Source organism: Chelonia mydas, chromosome 18 (genome assembly GCF_015237465.2).
Source record: "Chelonia mydas isolate rCheMyd1 chromosome 18, rCheMyd1.pri.v2, whole genome shotgun sequence".
Taxonomy (NCBI): Eukaryota; Metazoa; Chordata; order Testudines; family Cheloniidae; genus Chelonia; species Chelonia mydas.
The window spans coordinates 5545699-5568938 of record NC_051258.2 but is presented as its reverse complement, the minus strand read 5'-3'; the positions used below and the strand labels follow the sequence as shown (position 1 = coordinate 5568938).

At 51.9% G+C, this 23240-nt stretch overlaps 1 protein-coding gene across 5 annotated transcripts in view; it reads right to left on the bottom strand.

Annotated features, from left to right (window-relative positions):
• Positions 1-3059: 3059 nt before the first annotated feature.
• The window catches only part of FBLIM1 (filamin binding LIM protein 1), a 46031-nt gene continuing 25850 nt past the window's right edge, over positions 3060-23240 (bottom strand). For 3 of the 5 annotated variants that reach the window (XM_043531875.1, XM_037881261.2, XM_037881260.2), the window contains exons 4-9: positions 21051-21226; positions 16060-16186; positions 14947-15113; positions 13750-13928; positions 12711-12828; positions 3060-7096 (exon numbers count right to left, since the gene is read on the bottom strand). In XM_043531875.1, the coding sequence (XP_043387810.1) occupies positions 6983-7096; positions 12711-12828; positions 13750-13928; positions 14947-15113; positions 16060-16186; positions 21051-21226 (881 nt within the window). In that variant the 3' untranslated portion in view covers positions 3060-6982. Of the gene's footprint in view, positions 7097-12710; positions 12829-13749; positions 13929-14946; positions 15114-16059; positions 16316-21050; positions 21227-23240 lie in introns of all 5 variants that reach the window. The other 2 variants (XM_043531874.1, XM_043531876.1) reach the window with 2 other exon arrangements.

Here is a 23240-nt window from a genome sequence, read left to right as displayed (position 1 = left end):
AAAGAGAGAGGGCTTTTTCCCATCGTCCATAAAAGCTGTATAAACCCCTGTCAGTTCTCGCCACACTTCCTGGTTGTGCATCAGAACAGGATTGTCAGATGGCTTCTTTCTTTTTCAGTTTGGTTCCAGTGTGGGAACAGAGGAAGCGCACACTAAAAGTGACTGTTTCACCTTCAGTTTTATTTCATTGCTAATTAAAGAATCAATTTCTCCTCTAGTTTATGTCATCATGGTTAAAATAAACGTCCTAAGCCCGCCCTCTCCCCCCCAAAACTATGCCTTTTTCTAGGAAGTTACAAGGAATGCAAGTGGCCAAGTAAACAATGAAAATGACTAAAAACAGAAAGCTAAATCCAGGATCCCTAGTTAGCGCTTGGTTAGAGCTGTGAATGCTGCTTCTTTTATCTTTGTAATTAGAGGGTGGAGCAGATGGTGGAGACTTGGTTTAAAGGGATGTGTGCATTTTAAAAACCCGCAGTCCTGCGTGTTGCCGGGCGACTCCTGAGTAGGGTAATGTTTGTTCAGATGGAGCACGGAAGGAGGAAACCAGTTCTTCAGAAAATGGCCATAAGTTAGAACAAGGTTTGCTCGGTACTTGTTCTCTGTATGAACTATAACAAAGTCAAGCTTAGTAAACTTCAAAAAGGGATTGGCCATTTATAGGGGGACCAAGCATATCCAGAGTTATCACAATGAACCTTGGACGGCATATTCAACTTCATGCTTCAGGGTTTAAGCCAATCTCTGTTAGATTAGGATGAGAGCAGTGGCGTGGCTACTGCAGGGGTTTGCGCCTTCCTCTGACATATCTGGCAATGGCCGCTATGAGAGCCAGGATGCTGGAACAGACAGACCTCGGGTTTGATCCAGTCTGGTGACTCCTGTTCCTAGAGATGATAGATGCTGCCAAAAACATCAGCTGTAAAGTGCTACCAAATATTACTATTGTGGACAGCATGTGGCAAACTGTGGCTGAATACATACAACCCTCCTGATGTACGTATTCAACTGCAGTATCGAACGCAGGACCTTCAGCGCAAGCGCATGCATACATGCACACACAACCGAGGCAAAATAGCCACCAGCTTATGGCTGCAGATGCTTCCCTCCCAGATTGCCAGGGTTGTTACCAGGAAAGCAGGGGCTGGTTCGAGGTAGCCCGGCAGGCTTAAGGCAGGGGACTATATAGAGACAACTATAGCTCAGGGAAATGGCCTCCGTTTTTCATAACTCAAGCCTAATGTGCTGTGCAGAAAAAGGCATTAGACCTTCCTTCTCGGTTCTGACACGCTGCTCTCACTCTCCTGGTCCCCATGTATCAGCTGCTTCCCTCACTGGAGGCCCAACACTACCACACAGCGGAGGCTACACGTTGTCTCCCTTTTGTGCAGAGTAAATACCGGGGATCCCTTCATTCCCAAAGAAAAGTGTGCTCCAGTCTTCCACTGACCTTTGCTTCCAGCACTTGCTGTTCCCCAGCCCCAGCTAGCCCTGGTCTGACACTGCTCATCCTGCTCCAGCTGCCCTGGATATAGCCAGGATTCTGTTCTGGAGGTGGAATGTGTCCAACCAGTAACCCTGTCACTGCCTTTCAGGATCTACAGGACAGTGCTGAGATGCTCTCTTCTCAGCACAGGCTGAGGGTCTGTCAGGTGGCATCTGAACGGTGGGAGACTTCGACTGACGCTGGCTTTGTACGAAGCCCCTTTCACTCCTACATAACGCAACCTTCTTTGCATTAGCCGTTTGTCACCCTGCTTATCTTCCAGCCCCGAGGCTGCACCAAACTCTGCTAACACAGCGCTTGAAAGGGCCATGTCAGATGCAAAGGAGTATACTGGCCCTTCAAGAGTAGAGGGGCCCAGAAGACCCTGTTCCAGGGAGCTGGGATGAACAAAGGCCCAGGAGAAGCAAAAGAGAGGAAGTGAACCTGGGGAATTGGGAGTTGGGGAAAACCCACAGAACACTGCTCCTTTACCAGCCCAGCCTCAAGCCCCCTAGGAGCGGGGGGCAGCCGATCAGGAGGAGGACAGCAAATAGACTGTGTTCTCCCTCAGAACAGGGCAGATGCTGGTGAGAGAAGGAAGCCAGAGCCCGACAGCTAAACTCCAGGAGACAGCTGAGAAGCGCCCCTGTGAAGCACAGGCTGTGGCAAGGGAAGAGCTTTGCATGGCTGGCAGAAGAGCCAGACCAAAGGGAAAACAGGACACCACACACGGCCAGCCCGAGGCTCCCACCCCCGGCCCGTGCAGGGTCGGCCCAAGCCACTCTTCCGAGTCCTTCCTCTTGGGTGGGGCCGGGGTTGCTGCTCACCCTGCCCCCCGCACAGTCCTGTGTCCCGCTAGGGAGTACACCCCGCTTTTTTTGCAAAACGGGACAAATGCCCAGTTTTGCCAAAAAAGTCGGGGCTGCTGGGACAGGGCTTGAGAAAGGGCCTGTCCCAGCCCAAGCGGGTTGTATGGTCACCAGAGCCAGATTTCAATAGCAACCTTTGGGCTGCAGTGATGGACTTCACTGGGGGGCCTGTTGGACACTAAACCAGCCTCCCGCAGTGGGCGGCAGGACTTACAAGAAAGGCAGCGGGGACTCTGACGAGGGAGGCTGCTGCAAAGGGAACTCTGGCCATGAGGGACAGCCCAGGTCAAAGAAGCCTCCTTCTGCTGACGTTGCTGATGAGGGACAGAATGGCAGGAATACCTACAGGACTTCAAGCAGGGACTCCAACCCATAGCCTGGACATGTCAAGCTGTAGCATTTACCTTTGAGCCCGAGAGCAGAAGTTGGAAATGAACTTTACCTGCTAAAACCATAGGGCAGCTGGTAAGAAAGTCCATTGCCAGAAGCATGGGATGTCTGCCACTTGCATACAGAGCAGCTGCTCACATTCTGGAGTCATTTCCTTGCTGCCTGCCTTCCCAACAAGAGTCACGTGTACGAAGGAGATGGAGGAGGTGCACAGATGCAGCTGGGATGGTGGTAGGTTTTTTTTTAAATTATGTTTCAAGAGGAAACTACTTTCCCTGGGATCATTTCAGCAGGGATCATGCTTTTTTTTTTTAAACAAATCCATTCGAAGCAAACCATCGGGCTTCTTACCTCTTTTTCTGAAATAAGCCGCTGCTTGTTGTGACTGGGGAAAGGCAGCTGGGAGGTCACCGTTTGTCTGGAGGAAGAAAGGATTCCCTCTTCAGTGTAGCTTGTTCTTCTCTGCGGTCCTGTCTACATAGCAAAACCATACCACATTGAGGGGAAGGGGAGACTCTGTTAGAACGCTCCAAGGTCCTCACAGCTCTGAGACACGGTTTGACCTTGTCTGTGGCTCTGACCCCAACCCATTTTAATGGTGTTACCAAATCATACAACATGCCTGTAAGATTCAAGGCAGAAAATTTGGTAACACAGGAACCTACAAAAAGCAAGACAACGGCCTGTCAGGCCGAACAATGTTGTCTCACTGTTTCCTTGTGCTCCTCTGTCCGTCCCTGTTATTTCTTAGGCCTTCTCCTCACTGAGAAGAGAAGGGATCACCCAACAACATTAGTTCTCTCATGATTAAGCGCCTATTGGAGCCAAGGCTCTGGAGCTTTTAAGCACACTTCAGCTAGGCCAGACACAGAGTGTTGTCCTCCCCTAGCTTCATCATGGGAAAAGCTCACCAGGGCCTTGTCTCCACTAGCTAGGGGGCATTATCTCGCTGGCAGTGATGACAGAGCCTCATGCTTAGATTCTCAGCTCTTCGGGGCCGGGACCATCTTGTTCAGTGTCTGTACAGTGCCCAGCACAATGGGATTCTGGTCCATGACCGGGGCCCTTGGTGCACCACAGTACAGATACTAACCAGTATCAACAGTTGGTCTAATCTGCAAAGATTATCCATGGCTGTAGCTGGGCCCTCCAACACCGATGCAGCGTACACAGCATCTCTGCCCCATTTCAGATGCTGTGACCCGAATCAGAGCTGCTCCTGTTGATGAGAGCAGGGCTCGGGCAGTCCTGCCCTGACTACTGTGGGCATGGATTCCAGAGAGGGAGTGTCTATAGCACAGTAAGGCTAGCACCTTTCTTAAAAAGGGAGAAAAATGGCTACCTGCACCGGCACTGGAGTGCCTGTAAAACTGTAGAATACAGGTGACCACTGTTTAAACCCTGGTTCCAATCCTGGTATAGACAGGACTTTGGTGCTAATACACTGAGCAAGTACCCAAACCACCGCCCCACTCCCCACTAGCAAAAGAAAGGAAAGAGCGTTGTCCAGGGTCCGAGTGCTCTGGAGCTGCTGGCAGAAGCTCCATCAGTTCCAAATTCTCACTTATTCCTTTTGTACTGTAAAAGCTTGTTGACACAGGGATGCTCAGGAAAGGTAATCCAAAAAAGTGAATTAAGATAAACTGAATTCAGGTCTCTAATTCTGAAAAGAGCGTCCACAGGGTTTTAATGTGGGTTTAACTAATCCCCTTCAAATTCACACCTTTTGTTTATTCGGATTAATTTTCATGAGTGTCCCCAGAAGAAGCCCTAAATTTAATCAGTTTTCAAAAATAAAGCCCCAGGGAAATGAGCATGTACAATTGTTTTCGGTGAGCGGAGACTTTCCCTGCCAATAATTTACAGTTCTTTTGTGGGGCTTCCCCAAACGCCAAAGAACTCCACAGCCATTTCGCTCAGGGAGCACTCCACTGCCTATCAAAGCAACTTAATTTTACAGTGTCACTGCTACTTATGGAAAGTGATCATCACAACCAAGGTCCCAAGCTCTTTTCTCTTGAGGAGTGTTGACAAGGACAGGAGAGACGGCGCCACTGAACGGAACCAGCTAATGGTCCTGCCTAGAATGCTGGATTCTCTTGGCGGTTAAGCCCAGCGCAACAAGTGTGGTCTCCTGGCCTCTCTGTTTAGCCTGAAGCACAAAGCCAAGGGGACCCCACGGGAATGAGGAAGGGCTCTTTAAGAGGCCATGCATAGCACTGCTAAGATTCTTCCTTTCATTTAAGTCTCTTTTCAGATAGCCCCTACTGCTCCCCCTCCATGATGTGCCACTGGTTAAAATCCCGCCACGAAAGGAGAGGAGAGGCTGGTGGAGTTCCATCTTGCACCAGCTGTTCTTGAGTAGCTAGTGCTCAAAATACCCACCAAAGAGCAAACTGTGTGCCTTTGGCGGTGTAACGTGGGACACCGCAGGTAATTTTCCAGGGTGAGGATACCCCCCCAAAGATGGTACATTTCCTGTCCCACCCATTTCAAATGCCACTCGTTTAACGTTGTGCTATATGGATCCATACACTCATGGCAGCACCCACCAACAATCGCCATCCCCAAGCTCTTATCTAGCGCTTTTCATCAGTAAAACTCAAAGCGCTTTACACAGGAGATCAGTCTCATTATCCCCATTTCACAGATGGGGAAACTGAGGAACAAAAAGGCAAAGTTACCCAGCAGGCAAGGGACAGTTCAGACGAGAACCCAGCTCTCCTGATGCCCAGCCCAGTCCAGTGCACTACCCACTCGGAAACACATCCATCAGGCTTACCAGGATCTTTTTGGCCTAGTGGTACTGCTCTCTTCTTTGACTACAGTTGAGAATGGCGTTTTGATTTAAATAGGGAAACAAATGAGCTGCTCCCCTCTGAGAGCACCCCCATTCCCACAAGCCAGAGGGTTTATCCCAGGCGAGGGGAAACGGATGTTAAAATACTGGCAGCCCATCAGCTGCTCTCTCTTAGTTGGGGATCTTGTATCTGGCATCATTTCATGATGCTAGCAAGAAAGACACGTGATTGGCCAGTGGCAGATGAGAGAGAATCCAGCGTCTTGGCTTGTTTTATGGGAAGCTGGTGGGGCTGTGTATTTGTCAACTCCTTAAACAACGCTGAATTCTTTCCACTCCCAGCCCCCAGGTTGTGTCATGACTCACAGTCCGCGTCCATGCACCACAGAGATGAAACTGCACATCCAGTAATCCCCGGAGTCAATTCCAGAACCGTGGCTCCGGCAATTCTACGTGCACAGAGCCAGCGGGTCGTCCGGCGCAGATCTGCAGGCAGCTGCATCTGATATCTGTCACTGAGTCGCTGCAGCATTTCAGGAGACACAGTCTCAATTAGGGGCTGATCCTGCAGCCTTCGCTCCCTCAAGTTAAGACCTGAAGGATCAGGCCTCAGGTTGCCGCTGGTACAGTGTCATTTTCAGAATGCATAGGGGTGTTCAGCTGCTGCTCTACAAACCTCTTTGGCACACTGCTGGGTCATAATTCACAGCACTATCGCAGGGTGCAGTAAAGCAGAAAACTGTGTGTATATATATTTGACCTGGCTCTGTGGGTAAAAGTCACTCACGGGCAGGAGATCAGTAAAAACTTAGGCACCACTTAGGTCTTACGTTAGCCCTATTTTGAGGGTGCACTGGGGTGGCCTTCACGCGGTTTTCGCATCGCTGTCCCACTGTGCGTGCCCTGTTCCCTGCCGTGCTCCCAGAGCTGACAGCACAGTGCTCTCCCCCAGCCCCTCTGCTGTTTAGTAAGATCCCCCCGAGTCTTAACTTAAAGCAGCAGGGGCGTTATTTACACGGTGAGGAGACAGAGCCCTACCTGCTTTGAAACATTATTTTAATCAATCTCCCTTGTCCCATCAGCAGCTGCTGGTTTGGTGGGGTGTCCCCCTCATCCCATGCACTGAGCCATTTGGGGGCAGAGGAAGCCAGCTGGCGTCGCCTTGGAAGATAAGCAGAGCCAGTCTGGAGGGAAAGAGAGAAGAAGAAAGTCCCACTGCCACCTCGCAGGGCCGATTAGGAAGCATGCGTGGTAGGACCTTGCTGCTGAAGCTCAGAGCTGCTAATATAGTCCTACCATAAGAGACACAGTCAGGACAGAAAGTTGGACATTTATGAACGCAGAGGATAAGAACACTGATGCCGTAGTAGAGAGATTTGGCCCATCTCAGCCATGCGACTGCATCCACAGTTTTCTGGGGAAGCCCGCCGGGCTCTCTTAGCAGAACGATTCATTCTTCTGTTTGATGTGACAGGGCTTGCAGAGGATGTGGCTGTCCAAGGGGTAGCAGCCGTTCTCTGCTGGCTCGGTGGACAGGGGAATCCTGCAGTTCTGTGAGGTAGAAAGCACGGCAATCGAAAGTCAGTCAAAAACTCAGTCATTTCTAAAGCCCCAAAGCATCACAGGAATTTCTTTCTGATGCTGGCCACAGGCTACTTCAGTTTTGTCACTTTCATTCACTTGGAACTCCATGAGCGAGCCCCATTGCTTCCAATACACATAGTGCTCCAAGCACCTTCTCCTGCGGACTAGCTATCTCATCCCCCACGTCTGTCAGCTTCATCAGCCTGCTGCATCCTCGTCATGACACCCAGACTGTCAGGCCAATGAGATTCTGCCTGGGCATGAGAATCTGGGCCCAAAACCCCTCCTGCACTGGAGGAATTCAATTAAACCCCGTGGCAGGGAGGCCACAGTGAGGAGGCAACAGATGAGCTGGTCTTGGAACACACCACCTCCAGGGGCGCACTCCACGCGCCCAGCCGGGCACCCGCCACCTCCAGGGGCGCACTCCACCACTAACAGTCACTGAGGAGGGCATAGTCCTTTGGGGGATACAGTTTTTAGAGGAACGTGCCACAAACAGAGAGAGTAGGGTAAGTACGATAGGCAGTAGGACACTGTAGGCCTGATTCTGATCTCACACTTGTGTAACTCCATTGAGTTCAGGGGAGTTACTCCTGCCTCCTTTATCCCAGTGGAGGTGAGAGAGAGGAGAAGCCATTCCCTGTGTCGGCAGGGCTGCTCACAGAAGGGGACTCAGTAACTAACTCACTGGTTGGATAACAATGAAAGACTCTGGAACGAAGACCAGGAATCCCCCAGCAACCTGAGGAAGGAGATTGTCGGCCTGGGTAGAGACCGTCGAATCGTGGAAGTCAACGAATGGCTACGCAGGTGGTGTCGGAGAGAAGGCTTTGGATTCTTTGACCATGGGATGGTGTTCCAAGAAGGAGTGCTAGGCAGAGACGGGCTCCACCTAACGAAGAGAGGGAAGAGCATCTTCGCAAGCAGGCTGGCTAACCTAGTGAGGAGGGCTTTAAACTAGGTTCACCGGGGGAAGGAGACCAAAGCCCTGAGGTAAGTGGGGAAGTGGGATACCGGGAGGAGGCACGAGCAGGAGCGCGTGAGAGGGGAGGGCTCCTGCCTCATACTAAGAAAGAGGGGCGATCAGCAGGTTACCTCAAGTGCCTATATACAAATGCACGAAGCCTGGGAAACAAGCAGGGAGAACTGGAAGTCCTGGCACAGTCAAGGAATTATGAGGTGATTGGAATAACAGAGACTTGGTGGGATAACTCACATGACTGGAACACTGTCATGGATGGATATAAGCTGTTCAGGAAGGACAGGAAGGGCAGAAAAGGTGGGGGAGTTGCACTGTATGTAAGAGAGCAGTATGACTGCTCAGAGCTCAAGTATGAAACTGCAGAAAAACCTGAGAGTCTCTGGATTAAGTTTAGAAGTGTGAGCAACAAGGGTGATGTCGTGGTGGGAGTCTACTATAGACCACCGGACCAGGGGGATGAGGTGGACGAGGCTTTCTTCCGGCAACTCGCAGAAGTTACTAGATCGCAGGCCCTGGTTCTCATGGGAGACATCAATCACCCTGATATCTGCTGGGAGAGCAATACAGCGGTGCACAGGCAATCCAGGAAGTTTTTGGAAAATGTAGGGGACAATTTCCTGGTGCAAGTGCTGGAGGAACCAACTAGGGGCAGAGCTTTTCTTGACCTGCTGCTCACAAACCGGGAAGAATTAGTAGGGGAAGCAAAAGTGGATGGGAACCTGGGAGGCAGTGACCATGAAATGGTCGAGTTCAGGATCCTAACACAAGGAAGAAAGGAGAGTAGCAGAATACAGACCCTGGACTTCAGAAAAGCAGACTTTGACTCCCTCAGGGAACTGATGGGCAAGATCCCCTGGGAGAATAACATGAGGAGGAAAGGAGTCCAGGAGAGCTTGCTGTATTTTAAAGAATCCTTATTGAGGTTACAGGGACAAACCATCCCGATGTGTAGAAAGAATAGTAAATACGGCAGGCGACCAGTTTGGCTTAACAGTGAAATCCTTGCTGCTCTTAAATACAAAAAAGAAGCTTACAAGAAGTGGAAAATTGGACAAATGACCAGGGATGAGTATAAAAATATTGCTCGGGCTTGCAGGAGTGAAATCAGGAAGGCCAAATCACACCTGGAGTTGCAGCTAGCAAGAGATGTTAAGAGTAACAAGAAGGGTTTCTTCAGGTATGTTAGCAACAAGAAGAAAGTCAAGGAAAGTGTGGGCCCCTTACTGAATGAGGGAGGCAACCTAGTGACAGAGGATGTGGAAAAAGCTAATGTACTCAATGCTTTTTTTGCCTCTGTCTTCACGAACAAGGTCAGCTCCCAGACTACTGCACTGGGCAGCACAGCATGGGGAGGAGGTGACCAGCCCCCTGTGGAGAAAGAAGTGGTTCGGGACTATTTAGAAAAGCTGGACGACCACAAGTCCATGGGGCCGGATGCGCTGCATCCAAGAGTGCTAAAGGAGTTGGCGGATGTGATTGCAGAGCCATTGGCCATTATCTTTGAAAACTCATGGTGATCGGGGGAGGTCCCAGATGACTGGAAAAAGGCTAATGTAGTGACCATCTTTAAAAAAGGGAAGGAGGAGGATCCTGGGAACTACAGGCCAGTCAGTCTCACCTCAGTCCCTGGAAAAATCATGGAGCAGGTCCTCAAAGAATCAATTCTGAAGCACTTAGAGGAGAGGAAAGTGATCAGGAACAGTCAGCATGGATTCACCAAGGGCAAGTCATGCCTGACTAATCTAATTGCCTTCTATGACGACATAACTGGCTCTGTGGATGAAAGGAAAGCAGTGGACGTGGTCTTCCTTGACTTTAGCAAAGCTTTTGACATGGTCTCCCACAGTATTCTTGCCAGCAAGTTAAAGAAGTATGGGCTGGATGAATGGACTATAAGGTGGATAGAAAGCTGGCTAGATTGTCGGGCTCAATGGGTAGTGATCAATGGCTCCATGTCTAGTTGGCAACCGGTATCAAGTGGAGTGCCCCAGGGGTCGGTCCTGGGGCCAGTTTTGTTCAATATCTTCATAAATGATCTGGAGGATGGTGTGGATTGCACCCTCAGCAAGTTTGCAGATGACACTAAACTGGGAGGAGTGGTAGATACGCTGGAGGGTAGGAATAGGATACAGAGGGACCTAGACAAATTGGAGGATTGGGCCTAAAGAAATCTGATGAGGTTCAACAAGGACAAGTGTAGAGTCCTGCATTTAGGATGGAAGAATCCCATGCACCGCTACAGACTAGGGACCGAATGGCTCGGCAGCAGTTCTGCAGAGAAGGACCTAGGGGTAACAGTGGACGAGAAGCTGGATATGAGTCAACAGTGTGCCCTTGTTGCCAAGAAGGCCAATGGCATTTTGGGATGTATAAGTAGGGGCATTGCCAGCAGATTGAGGGACGTGATCGTTCCCCTCTATTCGACACTGGTGAGGTCTCATCTGCAGTACTGTGTCCAGTTTTGGGCCCCACACTACAAGAAGGATGTGGAAAAATTGGAAAAAGTCCAGCAGAGGGCAACAAAAATGATTAGGGGACTGGAACACATGACTTACGAGGAGAGGCTGAGGGAACTGGGGATGTTTAGTCTTCAGAAGAGAAGAATGAGGGGGGATTTGATAGCTGCTTTCAACTACCTGAAAGGGGGTTCCAAAGAGGATGGCTCTAGACTGTTCTCAGTGGTAGCAGATGACAGAACAAGGAGTAATGATCTCTAGTTGCAGTGGGGGAGGTTTAGGCTGGATATTAGGAAAAACTTTTTCTCTAGGAGGGTGGTGAAACACTGGAATGCGTTACCTAGGGAGGTGGTGGAATCTCCTTCCCTAGAAGTTTTTCAGGTCAGGCTTGACAAAGCCCTGGCTGGGATGATTTAGTCGGGGATCGGTCCTGCTTTGAGCAGGGGGTTGGACTAGATGACCTCCTGAGGTCCCTTCCAACCCTGATATTCTATGATTCTATGAACCATTCCAGAGCTCTGTATCTGCCACAGGGAATTGCTATTGAGATTACAACTTCCCAGGAAACAGATCCCCTGATCCTGTCTGTACAGTCCCACCCATCCGTGGATCTTTACACTCGGGGAACGTAAAAGCATCCAGGGCTGCTGGCCCGGCAGTGTTACAGGGTCCAGCGTAAGTGTTTTTTCCCCGATTCCCCCCATTCGGCAAAGGAAGGGATTTTTTGTAGTGAAGGATGATGATGTGAGGCCTGTGGCCTTTCTCCAGCTGCGAGGTCAGACCCTGCCCAGCTCCATGTGGAATGGCAGGGACTAGACACCGCTGCATGTTCACAAACCCCAAGAGAAGGCCTCAGCAAAACAACCAGGACTGAGATGGATTTCAAGGCGGGTGCAGCTGGGCCTTTCAGCCTCTGAGCGGCCTACAGGATCCTGACTTATTTAGTGACCTACACCCTACCAACATGGTGGAGGAAACGACACATCCTAAAATCCCCTCCATAGATCCGCTTGCATGTTTGATCCCTTGCCCCCATGCCTCTGTACGAAACTCAGCACTCCAGTCCATGCCTATCTGGTCCAGAGCTGGACTCAGGAGACACTCTGTGGTGACAGCGGGCAGCCCAGGCTGGGTGAGTCGGTCTGGGACCGAGAGAGAACCACAGGGCTGATCTCTGTCCAGCAGCCTCAATTAGCCCTTTCTCTTCATTACAGCTGAGTCCCGTCTCATTCCTAACATTGCACCCCCTTCTGTTAGACTGTGAGCAACTGAGGGCAGGGATCTGCCTTGTTAGTGAAGTCAGCTCTGGAGGCTAGGCTCACTGTCTGCATCTCTGCTCCAGGGAGGAGAACGCCCGACAGGTCAGACTGTCAGTCACGCTGGGAACCAGAAAGAAAATTCACAGGGAAGAACCAAATTCTTTCTTTTGGTGCCACATCAAGGAGGGAGAAAAATTATTCTCCTTAACCTCTGAGGGTAGGACAAGAAGCAATGGGCTTAAATTGCAGCAAGGGCGGTTTAGGTTGGACATTAGGAAAAACTTCCTAACTGTCAGGGTGGTGAAGCACTGAAATAAGCTGCCTAGGGAGGTTATGGAGTCTCCATCATTGGAGATTTTTAAAAGCAGGTTAGACAAAACACCAGTCAGGGATGGTCTAGATAATACTTAGTCCTGCCATGAGTGCAGGGGACTGGACTAGATGACCTCTCGAGGTCCTTCCTGTCCTATGACTCTATGGTTTATTACTGGACCAACTGGCTGTGGTAACAGCATCTGTGGTATTACTGCACTAAGTGGTCGTGCGGAGGCTGGTAACAGCTATTTTCCATTGTGCAGGGATTACAGAATCCCAGATATCGGAGAGAGGAACATTACCTCCATCCCTTTGACGGGGCGGCGCATTCCAAAGTTTGTCCAGCCCTGCGTCAAGCATCTCACGTGATGGAGCTGCCACTGCTTCCCTTGCAGAAGACTCCAGAGGATCACTGGTCTCACTGCTAGGATCTCTTTCCTGGCTAGGAAAACCTAACTGTAAACCCTGTCATAGCTCTCCGAGAACCCAGGGAGAGAACCTGTGTTTGTGGAATAAAGTTCTGTTTGCTGCAGATAAAAAATCCGCAGCATCCCAGTAGGACCTACCTCACACCGATAGCAGCTTTCATGGAAGCTTCGCCCCATGCATTCTATCCGGTAGGCATCTTTCCCCTCCTGTGGGATGATGGGTGTCTCACAGACGCTGCAGATGGAGGCGTACTTCCTGATGAAACAAACAGCCAACCCCTTATGCCACAGCAGTTGCCATGCCAATTAGCTGTAGCAATTCAGAGCACAATTTAAAGCTAGATCCATGTTACTTTACGCTGCTTCTGTATTATTGCATGTGAAACGGAAATGGCAGAGCCTCTTTCCGCACTGGTTAAGGATGAGACAGACTGGAATGAGCTGGGTGCCAGGTCAAGCTAGCCAGTAAATCACTTGTGGCCCTGTCTCTGCTCTCCTTTACGCTAGCTTTACAGTGGTGTAACTCCAATGACGACAACAGCGGCGTGAATGAGAGGAGAGGCAGACCCTGGGTGTTTAGGAATACTGCAGTGTGAACTAGCCGGGGGTGAATAGTGGGGACACTGAACCAAAAAAAAAAAAAGTCAGTCCTGTACACAAGACACAAAGTGAAGGACGCAATCCTGCAAACCATCCCTCCAACAGAGGGCCGTTACTCACCCTGGTGGAATCGCAGGGCCCTTTGCAAAGGGGATGTAAAATGCTACCACTGGGCTGAATGGAAGATTCTGATTGGCTGTCACTCACCCCCACTTTGCCCAGGGGAATAACGACTCCCTGAGATGCACAGTGGGGAAGGATCGGGTCTATTGCACCTGCAAGCTCGGCATCCAACCCTGCTTCCATTGACTTCAGTAGGAGAAAGAGCAGCATACTGAGGAAGCACTCTTGATGGCAAGGAGCGCTGTTGAAGCTCAGGGGATTAATTGGGTGAGTAAAGGCTACTTGCCGGAGGGAAGGTTTGCAGGATCGGGCCCTTCAGGTTGTCTCACGTGCACAAGATTTACCTTTTGAACAGAATCAGGCCCTCTGAGCTGAAGAGGAGGCTAGCTTAGGTGCAGAGTGATTTCGCTCTAGCTTTCTACCCCTCTGACATGCCACTTATAACATATCACACCTGTAGAAATCATCCACGCAGTGCACCTCGTTCTGGTCATTCATGGCAAAACTCTCGTCCCCTATGCTCCGGCCGCACACGGAGCACATGAAACACTCGGGGTGGTACCCATGCCCCAAGGCGCGGACGATGTGCTCCAGGATCAGACCCTGGCACTTGGCACATTTCTCCAGCGTGTCCTGCGGAAAGGAGAGAGGCAGATAAAGTGCAGAAACCGGAAGTGGATGGTACCATTCGCCCCTTGCTGCATCCCCAATGCAGCCCTCGCCTATGCAGTGAGGGAGGTCTTCCAGGCCAAAGAGCTGGGAGGAACCAGAGTTCAATGCCGTGCGTGGTCTCAGAGACCTTCCCAGCACAGTGGTAGAGCCATTCATGCCTCTATGCTAGAAGCTGCCTGCTAAGCCCCATGGCCCTATGGGCACCGTAGCCAATGGAAGACTGCAGCATTTGCTGCTTCGGAATGAACAAATGGCCTTCTGGCCTGTAACAGTGAGAATCCCTGGCCTTCCTGTAGCACTTTTCAGGTAGGTATTTCCAAGCCCCTTCCGAAACATTCATAAATTAAGTACATATTGGCTCCATTTTGCAGGTTAAAGTTCAGGCCCGGACATGAAGATCCAGATTGCCAAAAGCGGCCTGGGTCAGGGCTGGCCAATGGCACGAACCTTCAGCCTGATTTTCAGAGCGCTGAAGCTGAAGACACACTGAAAACCAAATCCGGGGTGCCTCAAGCTGAGCTGCCAGAACTGGAGGTACGTGGCACGAGAGGCCACTTTTGGAAACGCTGACCTACACAACTTGCTGTAGGTGGCACTGAGCCGGGGTCAGAGCTGGGGATGGAACATGGCAGGCCTGACTCCCAGTCCCCAGCTCTCAGCACCAGGCACGTTCCCTGCTTTAGATCTGCTTGGGACTGATCCTCAGACTAATCTACCCCTCACGACTCCTCCTGAAGAGCCTGGGAGTTGAGGCCACCCCTGTACAGACCTGTGTCTGAGCCAGTATCGGTGGCATTACAAAGGTGGGTCTTCCCAGGGTAGGGCACTTCTGTATCTGAGGGACCCTTGCAGGTCGGCTAGTCTTGCTGAACTCTGAACCCCTCCTACTTTCCCAGGGGCTCCCTCGGAAGCCGGATTTGACTCCCGAGAACAGAATGACATTGGCCTCTTGGGACGACCAGGAGCCAGTTGCGCTGACCTTGTAGCAAGAGTTGCACAGTGGCCGGCCCTCTTTCTGGTAGTAGCGCTGCCCCGCTAGCTGGCCGTGGCACGTCCGGCACGTGAAGCAGTCTGCGTGGTACTGTTTGTTCATGGCTTCTATGGTCGGGGTCCGGGGGGCAATGGCTTTGTGACAAAAGGCACAGACTGGAAAAAAGAACCAAGTCACTTTACTATGGCCAAGGAGCTCCCACTGGACAGTAAATCACCAGGCACCTGCCAGCCAACCAAACTCTGCAGAGAGCTCACCGAGGGGGCCATACTGGCACCATGGGGATAAAGCCAGGCTGCAGGGCTGGTCTTGTATATTTTGTAGAGGGGGGGAGGATCACCTAGGAATGCACCAGTGTCTTCAATCCCCCACCTCCTCCTCTCCTCCAATCACGGGCCCCAGCACCAGCCAAGCTCCTCCCCCACCAGTACTCCCCCCATTGTGAGGTTCCTGCTACTCCCCTTCCCATCCCCAGGCTCCCAATGCCCCCTCCCCCAGCAGCCTTGCGGCCACTCCCAGCCCTGATGCTGCTGGTTCCAGTGCTTGCTGGGCAAAGACTGGGCACACTGCCCCCTGCACAGGGTTATAATTAACATTTGCCTTCGAGTAGCACCCAGAGGCCAGAGTCGGGGCCCTGCTGTGAGGGTGCTATACAAACACGTCGGCCCATTCTCCCTGCAGCTTCCCATTCACACCGATGGCCTGGATTCTGCCTGAGAAACTCCTCTGCTTAAATGTTCCGTGTCTGGGGACAGGAGAGTGCTGCTGGGAGCTAGCAAAAACCGATCCTTCCATTACCGCACGATCTGTCCTTGCTAACAACCAGGTGAATGCAGCCCCACTGAAGTCAGAATTGAGCCCTTTAGGGACAGTTGGGATCTGGTAGACGGAGCATGAAGCTGGGGATCCTGGCAACCTGGTGTTGACTCTGGCGCTGACTCACTGCGTGGGCTTGGTTAAGTCACTTATCACCATACCTCAGTTTCCCCATCTGCAAAATGGGGATAGTAAAGCACACGGAGCTTTGCAAAGCATCATAGGATCTATGGAGGTCAAGCGCTGTCAAGGAGCGAGGTATTATTAATGGACTCTGGCAGTTACCTGTGGAAATGTCTCTTTCCAGGTGCCCATTCACGTTCTGTTTTGGCGCCTGGTGCTCATCCACTTGCTCCAGACTGGTCGGCTGGATTTTATGCTGCCTCGGTTCTGCTGGGAACGTGGAGGAGGCCTGATGAAGAGGAAAAGAGGCATTCTGAGCTGGGGCGGGCATCTTGCTGAGGCTTTGCGAGGGCTCCCTTGTGCTTTGGTGCAAACCCAGCTGGTCTAAGGCTTGGCTAATGACTGCAGCATTCTGGACCTGTGACAGCAGGTGGAGGACAATGGGGTTTGAATCATGCTGGCTCTGAAGACTGCCAGTCAGACACGCCAGCAAGGCTCCGGGGACATAGTGAAGGGCTCGAAAATTCATCCCATTTTATAGGAAAACCTCTTCCTGGAGAATAGCGACATTTACACTTGTAATGACAGTGACCTTTGGCAAGAGCTTTGGGATCTGCTGATGACAGTGCTAGCTACGAGCCAGGCGCTGTTACTGCCATTTACTATAGTAACACACAGCAGTGCCATCGGGCCGGGCACTGCACATACACACAGGGAGAGACCGTTCCTGCCCCAGAGAGCGCAAAGTCTAAATAGCCAAGACAGACAAAGGGTAGCAGAAAGCAAGTATCATTACCCCCCATTTACAGCTGGGGGAACTGAGGCACGGTGCAGGTTTTTTTTTTTTTTTAAATGACTTGCCAAAGATTGCACAGGAAGGCCAGTTGTTGAACCCAGCTCTCCTGAGTCCCAGCCCTGCCCTCGCCACAAGACCATCCTTCCTCTCATCTCAAAAAGTCACTGAGTCCCAGTGGCCACAGATTTGCATTGACAGTACAAATAACTACCATAAACAGACAGAACTTTCTCTTCCTTGGGGTAACCCCACTGACTTCACTGGAATTACACCAGGGTGGCTGGAACCCTTCCTGTCTGGCTCTGTGTTTTATTTCTGCCGTTTATAACAATGCCAGCTCCTTTATGACCGACACTATATATTTTTGAAGCGCTCTTGGAACCTCTGCTGAGATCTGCCAGCCCAGGCTTGTGGCTGCTTCTCAGAGTTCGTACACCGGGACATCGCTGCATCTTGTCTGCATGTTCGGACGTGCTGTGATGAAACTCCATTGGGTCAGAGAATCGTACCGTAGGGCTGGATGGAACCTCGAGAGGTCAGCTGGGCCAGCCCTCTGGGCAAGGCAGGATTAAGTAAAATTAGACCATCCCTGACAGGCATTAGCAGTACTGGGTTTACAATGGCGCCAAGCCCACATTCAGAAGGGGCCCTGGCACCCAGACCGTGGCCCTGCCCCCCTTGGCCTCTTCCCCTGAAGGCCCCGCCCAGTCCTCTCCACCCCCTCCCTCTTGGCTCCCTGCTTGCTCCTTTCTGCCCCCTTTCCCCCTGTGCGAGCGGCGGGCAGGGCCTTGGGGGGAAAAGGCCAAGTGGGGGCAGGTCCTCGTGGCAGAGCGGGGCCACAGTCCAGGTGCCAGGGCCCACAAACAATGAATCTGACCCTGGGCATTAGTCTAGTTTATTCATAAACCCTCCAATGATGGGGACTCCACAACCTCCCTAGGTAACCTGTCCCAGTGCTGGAGTTCTGAAGGGTTCCGAATATCTAATCTAAATCTCCCTTCCTGCAGATTAAGCCCCCATCACCTCTTGTCCTACTCTTGGTAGAGGTGAAGAACAATTGATCCCCATCTTTCTAACAGCCTGTAACCTATTAGAAGACTGGTATCAGGTCCCCCCTCAGCCTTCTCACCTCTAGACCAAACACACCAAGTGTTTCAACCTTTCTTCATAGGTCAGGTTTGCTAAACCTCTCATCATTTCTGTTGCTCTCCTCTGGACTCTCCAATTTGTCCACAGCTTTCCTAAAATCATGATACAACAATGTTCTGTGGGCTCAGGCGTTTACTGGTCACTGCTCCAGCAGAGGGGACCTGGTGTGGAGGGATGGAGACAAGGCCAGTGCTGAGAGCAGAAGGCGCAGGGTGAGCAGGAGAGAGAGACAAGCTTGGCTCAGGCAGTCCACAGGGCCTCGCGAATGCAGCATGCAAACAGCAAACCATGCAGCGGCCTAGTTGGCAATCTCGGTGTATGTGCAGGAGCTGATCCCAGCTGGACTATAAGGTGGATAGAAAGCAGGCTAGATTGTTGGGCTCAACGGGTAGTGATCAATGGCTCCATGTCTAGTTGGCAGCCGGTATCAAGTGGAGTGCCCCAAGGGTTGGTCCTGGGGCTGGTTTTGTTCAATATCTTCATTAATGATCTGGAGGATGGTGTGGATTGCACCCTCAGCAAGTTTGCAGATGACACTAAACTGGGAGGAGAGGTAGATACGCTGGAGGGTAGGGATAGGATACAGAGGGACTAGACAAATTGGAGGATTGGGCCAAAAGAAATCTGATGAGGTTCAGCAAGGATAAGTGCAGGGTCCTGCACTTAGGACGGAAGAACCCAATGCACAGCTACAGACTAGGGACCGAATGGCTCGGCAGCAGTTCTGCAGAGAAGGACCTAGGGGTGACAGTGGACGAGAAGCTGGGTATGAGTCAACAGTGTGCCCTTGTTGCCAAGAAGGCCAATGGCATTTTGGGATGTATAAGTAGGGGCATTGCCAGCAGATCGAGGGACGTGATTGTTCCCCTCTATTCGACATTGGTGAGGCCTCATCTGGAGTACTGTGTCCGGTTTTGGGCCCCACACTACAAGAAGGATGTGGAAAAATTGGAAAAAGTCCAGTGGAGGGCAACAAAAATGATTAGGGGACTGGAACACATGACTTATGAGGAGAGGCTGAGGGAACTGGGGATGTTTAGTCTGCGGAAAAGAAGAATGAGGGGGGATCTGATAGCTGCTTTCAACTACCTGAAAGGGGGTTCCAAAGAGGATGGCTCTAGACTGTTCTCAGTGGTAGCAGATGACAGAACAAGGAGTAATGATCTCTAGTTGCAGCGGGGGAGATTTAGGTTGGATATTAGGAAAAACTTTTTCTCTAGGAGGGTGGTGAAACACTGGAATGAGTTACCTAGGGAGGTGGTGGAATCTCCTTCCTTAGAAGTTTTTAAGGTCATGCTTGACAAAGCCCTGGCTGGGATGATTTAATTGGGGATCGGTCCTGCTTTGAGCAGGGGGTTGGACTAGATGACCTCCCGAGGTCCCTTCCAACCCTGATATTCTATGATTCTATGATCCACCGTGAGATAGGAATCCAGGAGCTTGGGATGGCAGAAGCAGTATGTTCACTGGCTGGAGAGAAAGAGCCGGCTGCTCTCTGCCTCGGGTGCCCAGGAGAGGGGCAGGTGATTGCTTAGCCACACAAAGAGAGATGGCAGAGAGCGCCCCATGACAGAATCACACTAAACAGCCGCATCCTTCAGGCACTGTTATTTTTGGGCAATTTCACTGCCGAAGACGGGGAGGGAAGGGGGGAAGGACATGAATATGCAGCTGACTGGACCTGTATGGGGGAATAAATGGCTCCCCCATTAGCAGGGATACGCTCAGGTCTTCAGAGCCAGGGAGTTTAATGAGCAGCACAAGACCCATATCTTCCAATGAGAGATGGTTGCTATTACCCTGCGGGCGAAGGCTGGGTCTGCCAAATCAGCACAGCTGCAAGGCAAATCTTGTGGGGTTTATCAGAGGAACAAGTGGGTCATCTCTGGTAAGATGTTAGGCTGGGAGGGATCTGGACAAAATTTGTGACTTGAATTTAGTGCTGATGAAAGCGAGGGACTGGATTAAGCCAAGAACAGCGCAGGTTGGACTTCCCTCAGTCATAGAATACCAGGGTTGGAAGGGACCTCAGGAGGTCATCGAGTCCCACCCCCTGCTCAAAGCAGGACCGATCCCCAATTTTTGCTCTAAATCCCTAACTGGCTCCCTCAAGGATTGAACTCACAATCCTGGGTTTAGCAGGCCAATGCTCAAACCACTGAGCTATCCCGCCCTCCAACCCGACCCAGTCCCCTACTGTTCCACCCACAGCTCTGCCGACGCCCCCGAGTACCAACCGCAGCGCAGGCAGCTATGCTGGGCCTTGATCCCCGGCAATGCTGCACGCTCCTGGGGGTAGTACGTCCTCCCCAGAGAGCGGGCAGCACAAAGCCGCGATGCAGCGCTCTCCCTTCAGCGTGAAGACACCTTTGTGGCGCTTGGTTCCAAAGGGTCTGGGCTGAGGTGACTGGAGGCTCCTCCCCCTACTGCAGAATTTGGGCTGATTTAGCTGAACGTGAGTGAAACCACCAGAAGGTCGGCTTTCTGGTGCTTCTGTTTTGTGGACACACACGCGGGCTTCTCCACAGAGCATCTGCCATTAAACCACAGGCTGGGCCAGCGTCAGGCCTTTGGCAGTGCGAAGAGAGGGGCCCAGGCTCTCTGGACCTCTGCAAAGCCGGCGGGTGAAGCTTAGGGGCCTGATTCTCCACAGATAGCTCTGGCACTAACCCGGCGTAACAAGGCCCAGCCACGAGGTTCAGATCTCATCTCCACCCCCATGGAGAGCAGACTCAGCACTAGGGTAGCTAGGAGTTGTAACAGATTAGACAGAACAGCTGTTCAAACATACACAAGGGAGAAGGGGGAATTCCTCCCTGAGCCTCCCAGCCAATCAGCTTACACACCGAAGCATCTCTAGTGTAATGACTCACACGCCATTGCCATATGCTCCTAGCAGCTCACAATATTTGTGCATCTCACAGTCCACAGCATGTGTCCTCACAATGCCTCGGTGTGGCAGGGCAGGACTATTATCCCCATTCTACAGATGGGGTACCTGGGGCCCATAGAGGCTAAGTGACTTGCCCCAGGTCACCCAAGAAGTCTGTGGCAGAGCAGGGGCTTGTCCCCAGGTCTCCCAAGTGAGTGATGTGACCACCAACCGGCCCTCCCGCTGGGTTCTCAATGTTGTTCTGTGGGCACCAGGACTAAAAACATCCAGGTGAGCCATGACACGAAACCGCCTCCTCCAACCTTCCATCAATACCTGCCGGCTCACAGGTAAGCTCATGTGCAGCTTCTGCAGATCAGGGCAAAGCGTCTCCACCGACGGGGCGTTAAGTTCATCGGACAGAAGATACGGCGGAGGAGACGGCAGGGGGCTCTCTGGGTCCGAGCCTGTGGAAACGTCAGGGAGGACAGGACGAGGAAAGGAGGAGAAACCTGAAACAAGCAAGGACAATGCTGGAGTCTGGCATGAAGTAGGGTGTATAAGGAACTCACATGCTGAGCGAGAGGGTCCTGAGGGTCTAACTCAGACTGAATCACACCAGGTTAAACAGGGCCAGACTGTCAGCCCGGGAGATTAAAATCCCTTACCTACCCCTGGGGCTGGCAGGCGTGTGTGTTCATAGTGTGTGTGTGTCCCAGCCCTGCCCCACTCATCTCCTGGCTGGCCTGCCCAATCTCCCCCTTCCTCCCACCTTGGCCTTAGACACACGGATGCTTCCACAGGGGCAGGCAGATGGCCTCCACTTCCATGCAGCAGAGGGGAAAGCCGTGTTTGGAAGCCCCCCTTGACCCAGGCCTTGGTGCTGGTCAAGTTTCCCAGGATTCTTGGATGGTCCTAAAGTGTCTCGCATTCAACAGTCTCCAGGCAGCAGCGACACCAAGGGTGCCCTGGGTGATGAAACCACTTCTAACCCAGAGCTGAAGGGCCCATTCTTATCTCTGCTGGGATGAAATTAACAAAGTTGATCATTACTAAGGGAGAGTCCTGCTCTTGTAAAAGCACCCCCCCCCCCAGGAGCATTAGTGGTGTTGGATAATTGGCTTGAGAAAAGTAAGGAAGTAAGTTCCCCTGCATAGAGCATGTGTTCACCACAGCTCCGCTCCTGCTGCCCGTCAAAGCTAGGAGCCAGCATCTAGAAAACAAGGCTCCTCTGCTGGGATCAAGAGGAAACAAATGCTCATTAAAGCATAAAAGAAATCACTCCAGGAAAGGGTGCAAGCGTTTCTGCAGCCCTAGGCTGGCCATGGCTGGGCACCAGGTTTTCTGGTTACTTATGCCGGATTGGCGCCGCCAGGTGTGGGTTTGATCTTGTTCATCGGTCAGGGTTTGGTTTTGTAAAGGCTGGGTGGGATCCCAGTCCCTTTGCCCCTCAACTGAGGTAAGTCAGGGCAGCTCCAGTGAAGGAATCAGAACTAGTCCCCGCCAGTGATGGCTCTGGCGCCCCGGACATTTCGCTGGGGCATCGAGGGGTTTTTGGGATTAGCTGATCTCTCCTCTGTGTCCGAAGCAGCATTAGCCCCAGCATCACTGAACCTGCACCATCAATACTGCAGCCTTGTAGTGTGTCCTCAGCACGTGCTCTTGGCAATGCACATGCCACCCTCGGAGAGGACATATGCCAGGCCACTGCTGAGGGCTAATGGAGGTGATCCTACAGCTCCAGCAGTGGCGGCCTGTGCTCCAGCTAACTGAGCTCTCCTTTAGATCAAGCAGGAGAGGCCTGCGTGTCCTGGTTCTGGTCCCACTGCCCCACATGGCCGCTTTGTGGACAGGTCTTGAAAAACCTACTTCCCAAAGCCAGGGGGAATTTTGGACAGGTGCTTGCAGGCTGCTGGCAGGGGACCGAGCTGCTAGGAGCGTGGCAGGAGCAGGATGGGAGGAACGTGAGCAGCCCGCGTACCTAGCTGGGAGGTGGAGCTGCTGGGCTGACTTCGTGGGGTAGTGACTGGTGGGCATGTTTCTCAGATTGTGTGCGGCAGGTGTGTCGTGTGTGCCCATGGGTTGTTTAACAAGAGTGCCCAGCTGTGCCCAGTCGGGAGGGGCCTCGCATTCCCAGGGCGCTCGGAACAGGAACTTCAGCGATACGTTTGCCCTGGGGAGACATGGGTGAACGAACCCCACCGGTTTCTGTGCTGGTGCCCACTGCATTTTTACCTGGAGATACTGAGGGGGAAGGGGTGTGCTGTGCTGAGCTGGGCTTTGATCGTGCATTCCCACTCCCGTGCTGCATGGGGCCATGGCTTGTTTGGGGGAAACGAAGGCCTTCCCCCAAAGAATCCACTATTTTATTCAAAGGAAAATGTCTCTCGAGCTTGGGAGCACAGGTAGGTTGAGGGGGGGCAAAGTCTAATTGTTAGCTTCCTTCTCAGCAAAGGCCCTAATAAATCTCCTCTCCTGCTGTTTGTTTGACTTGCAACCAACACACAACCTGCCCACAAAGCAAAC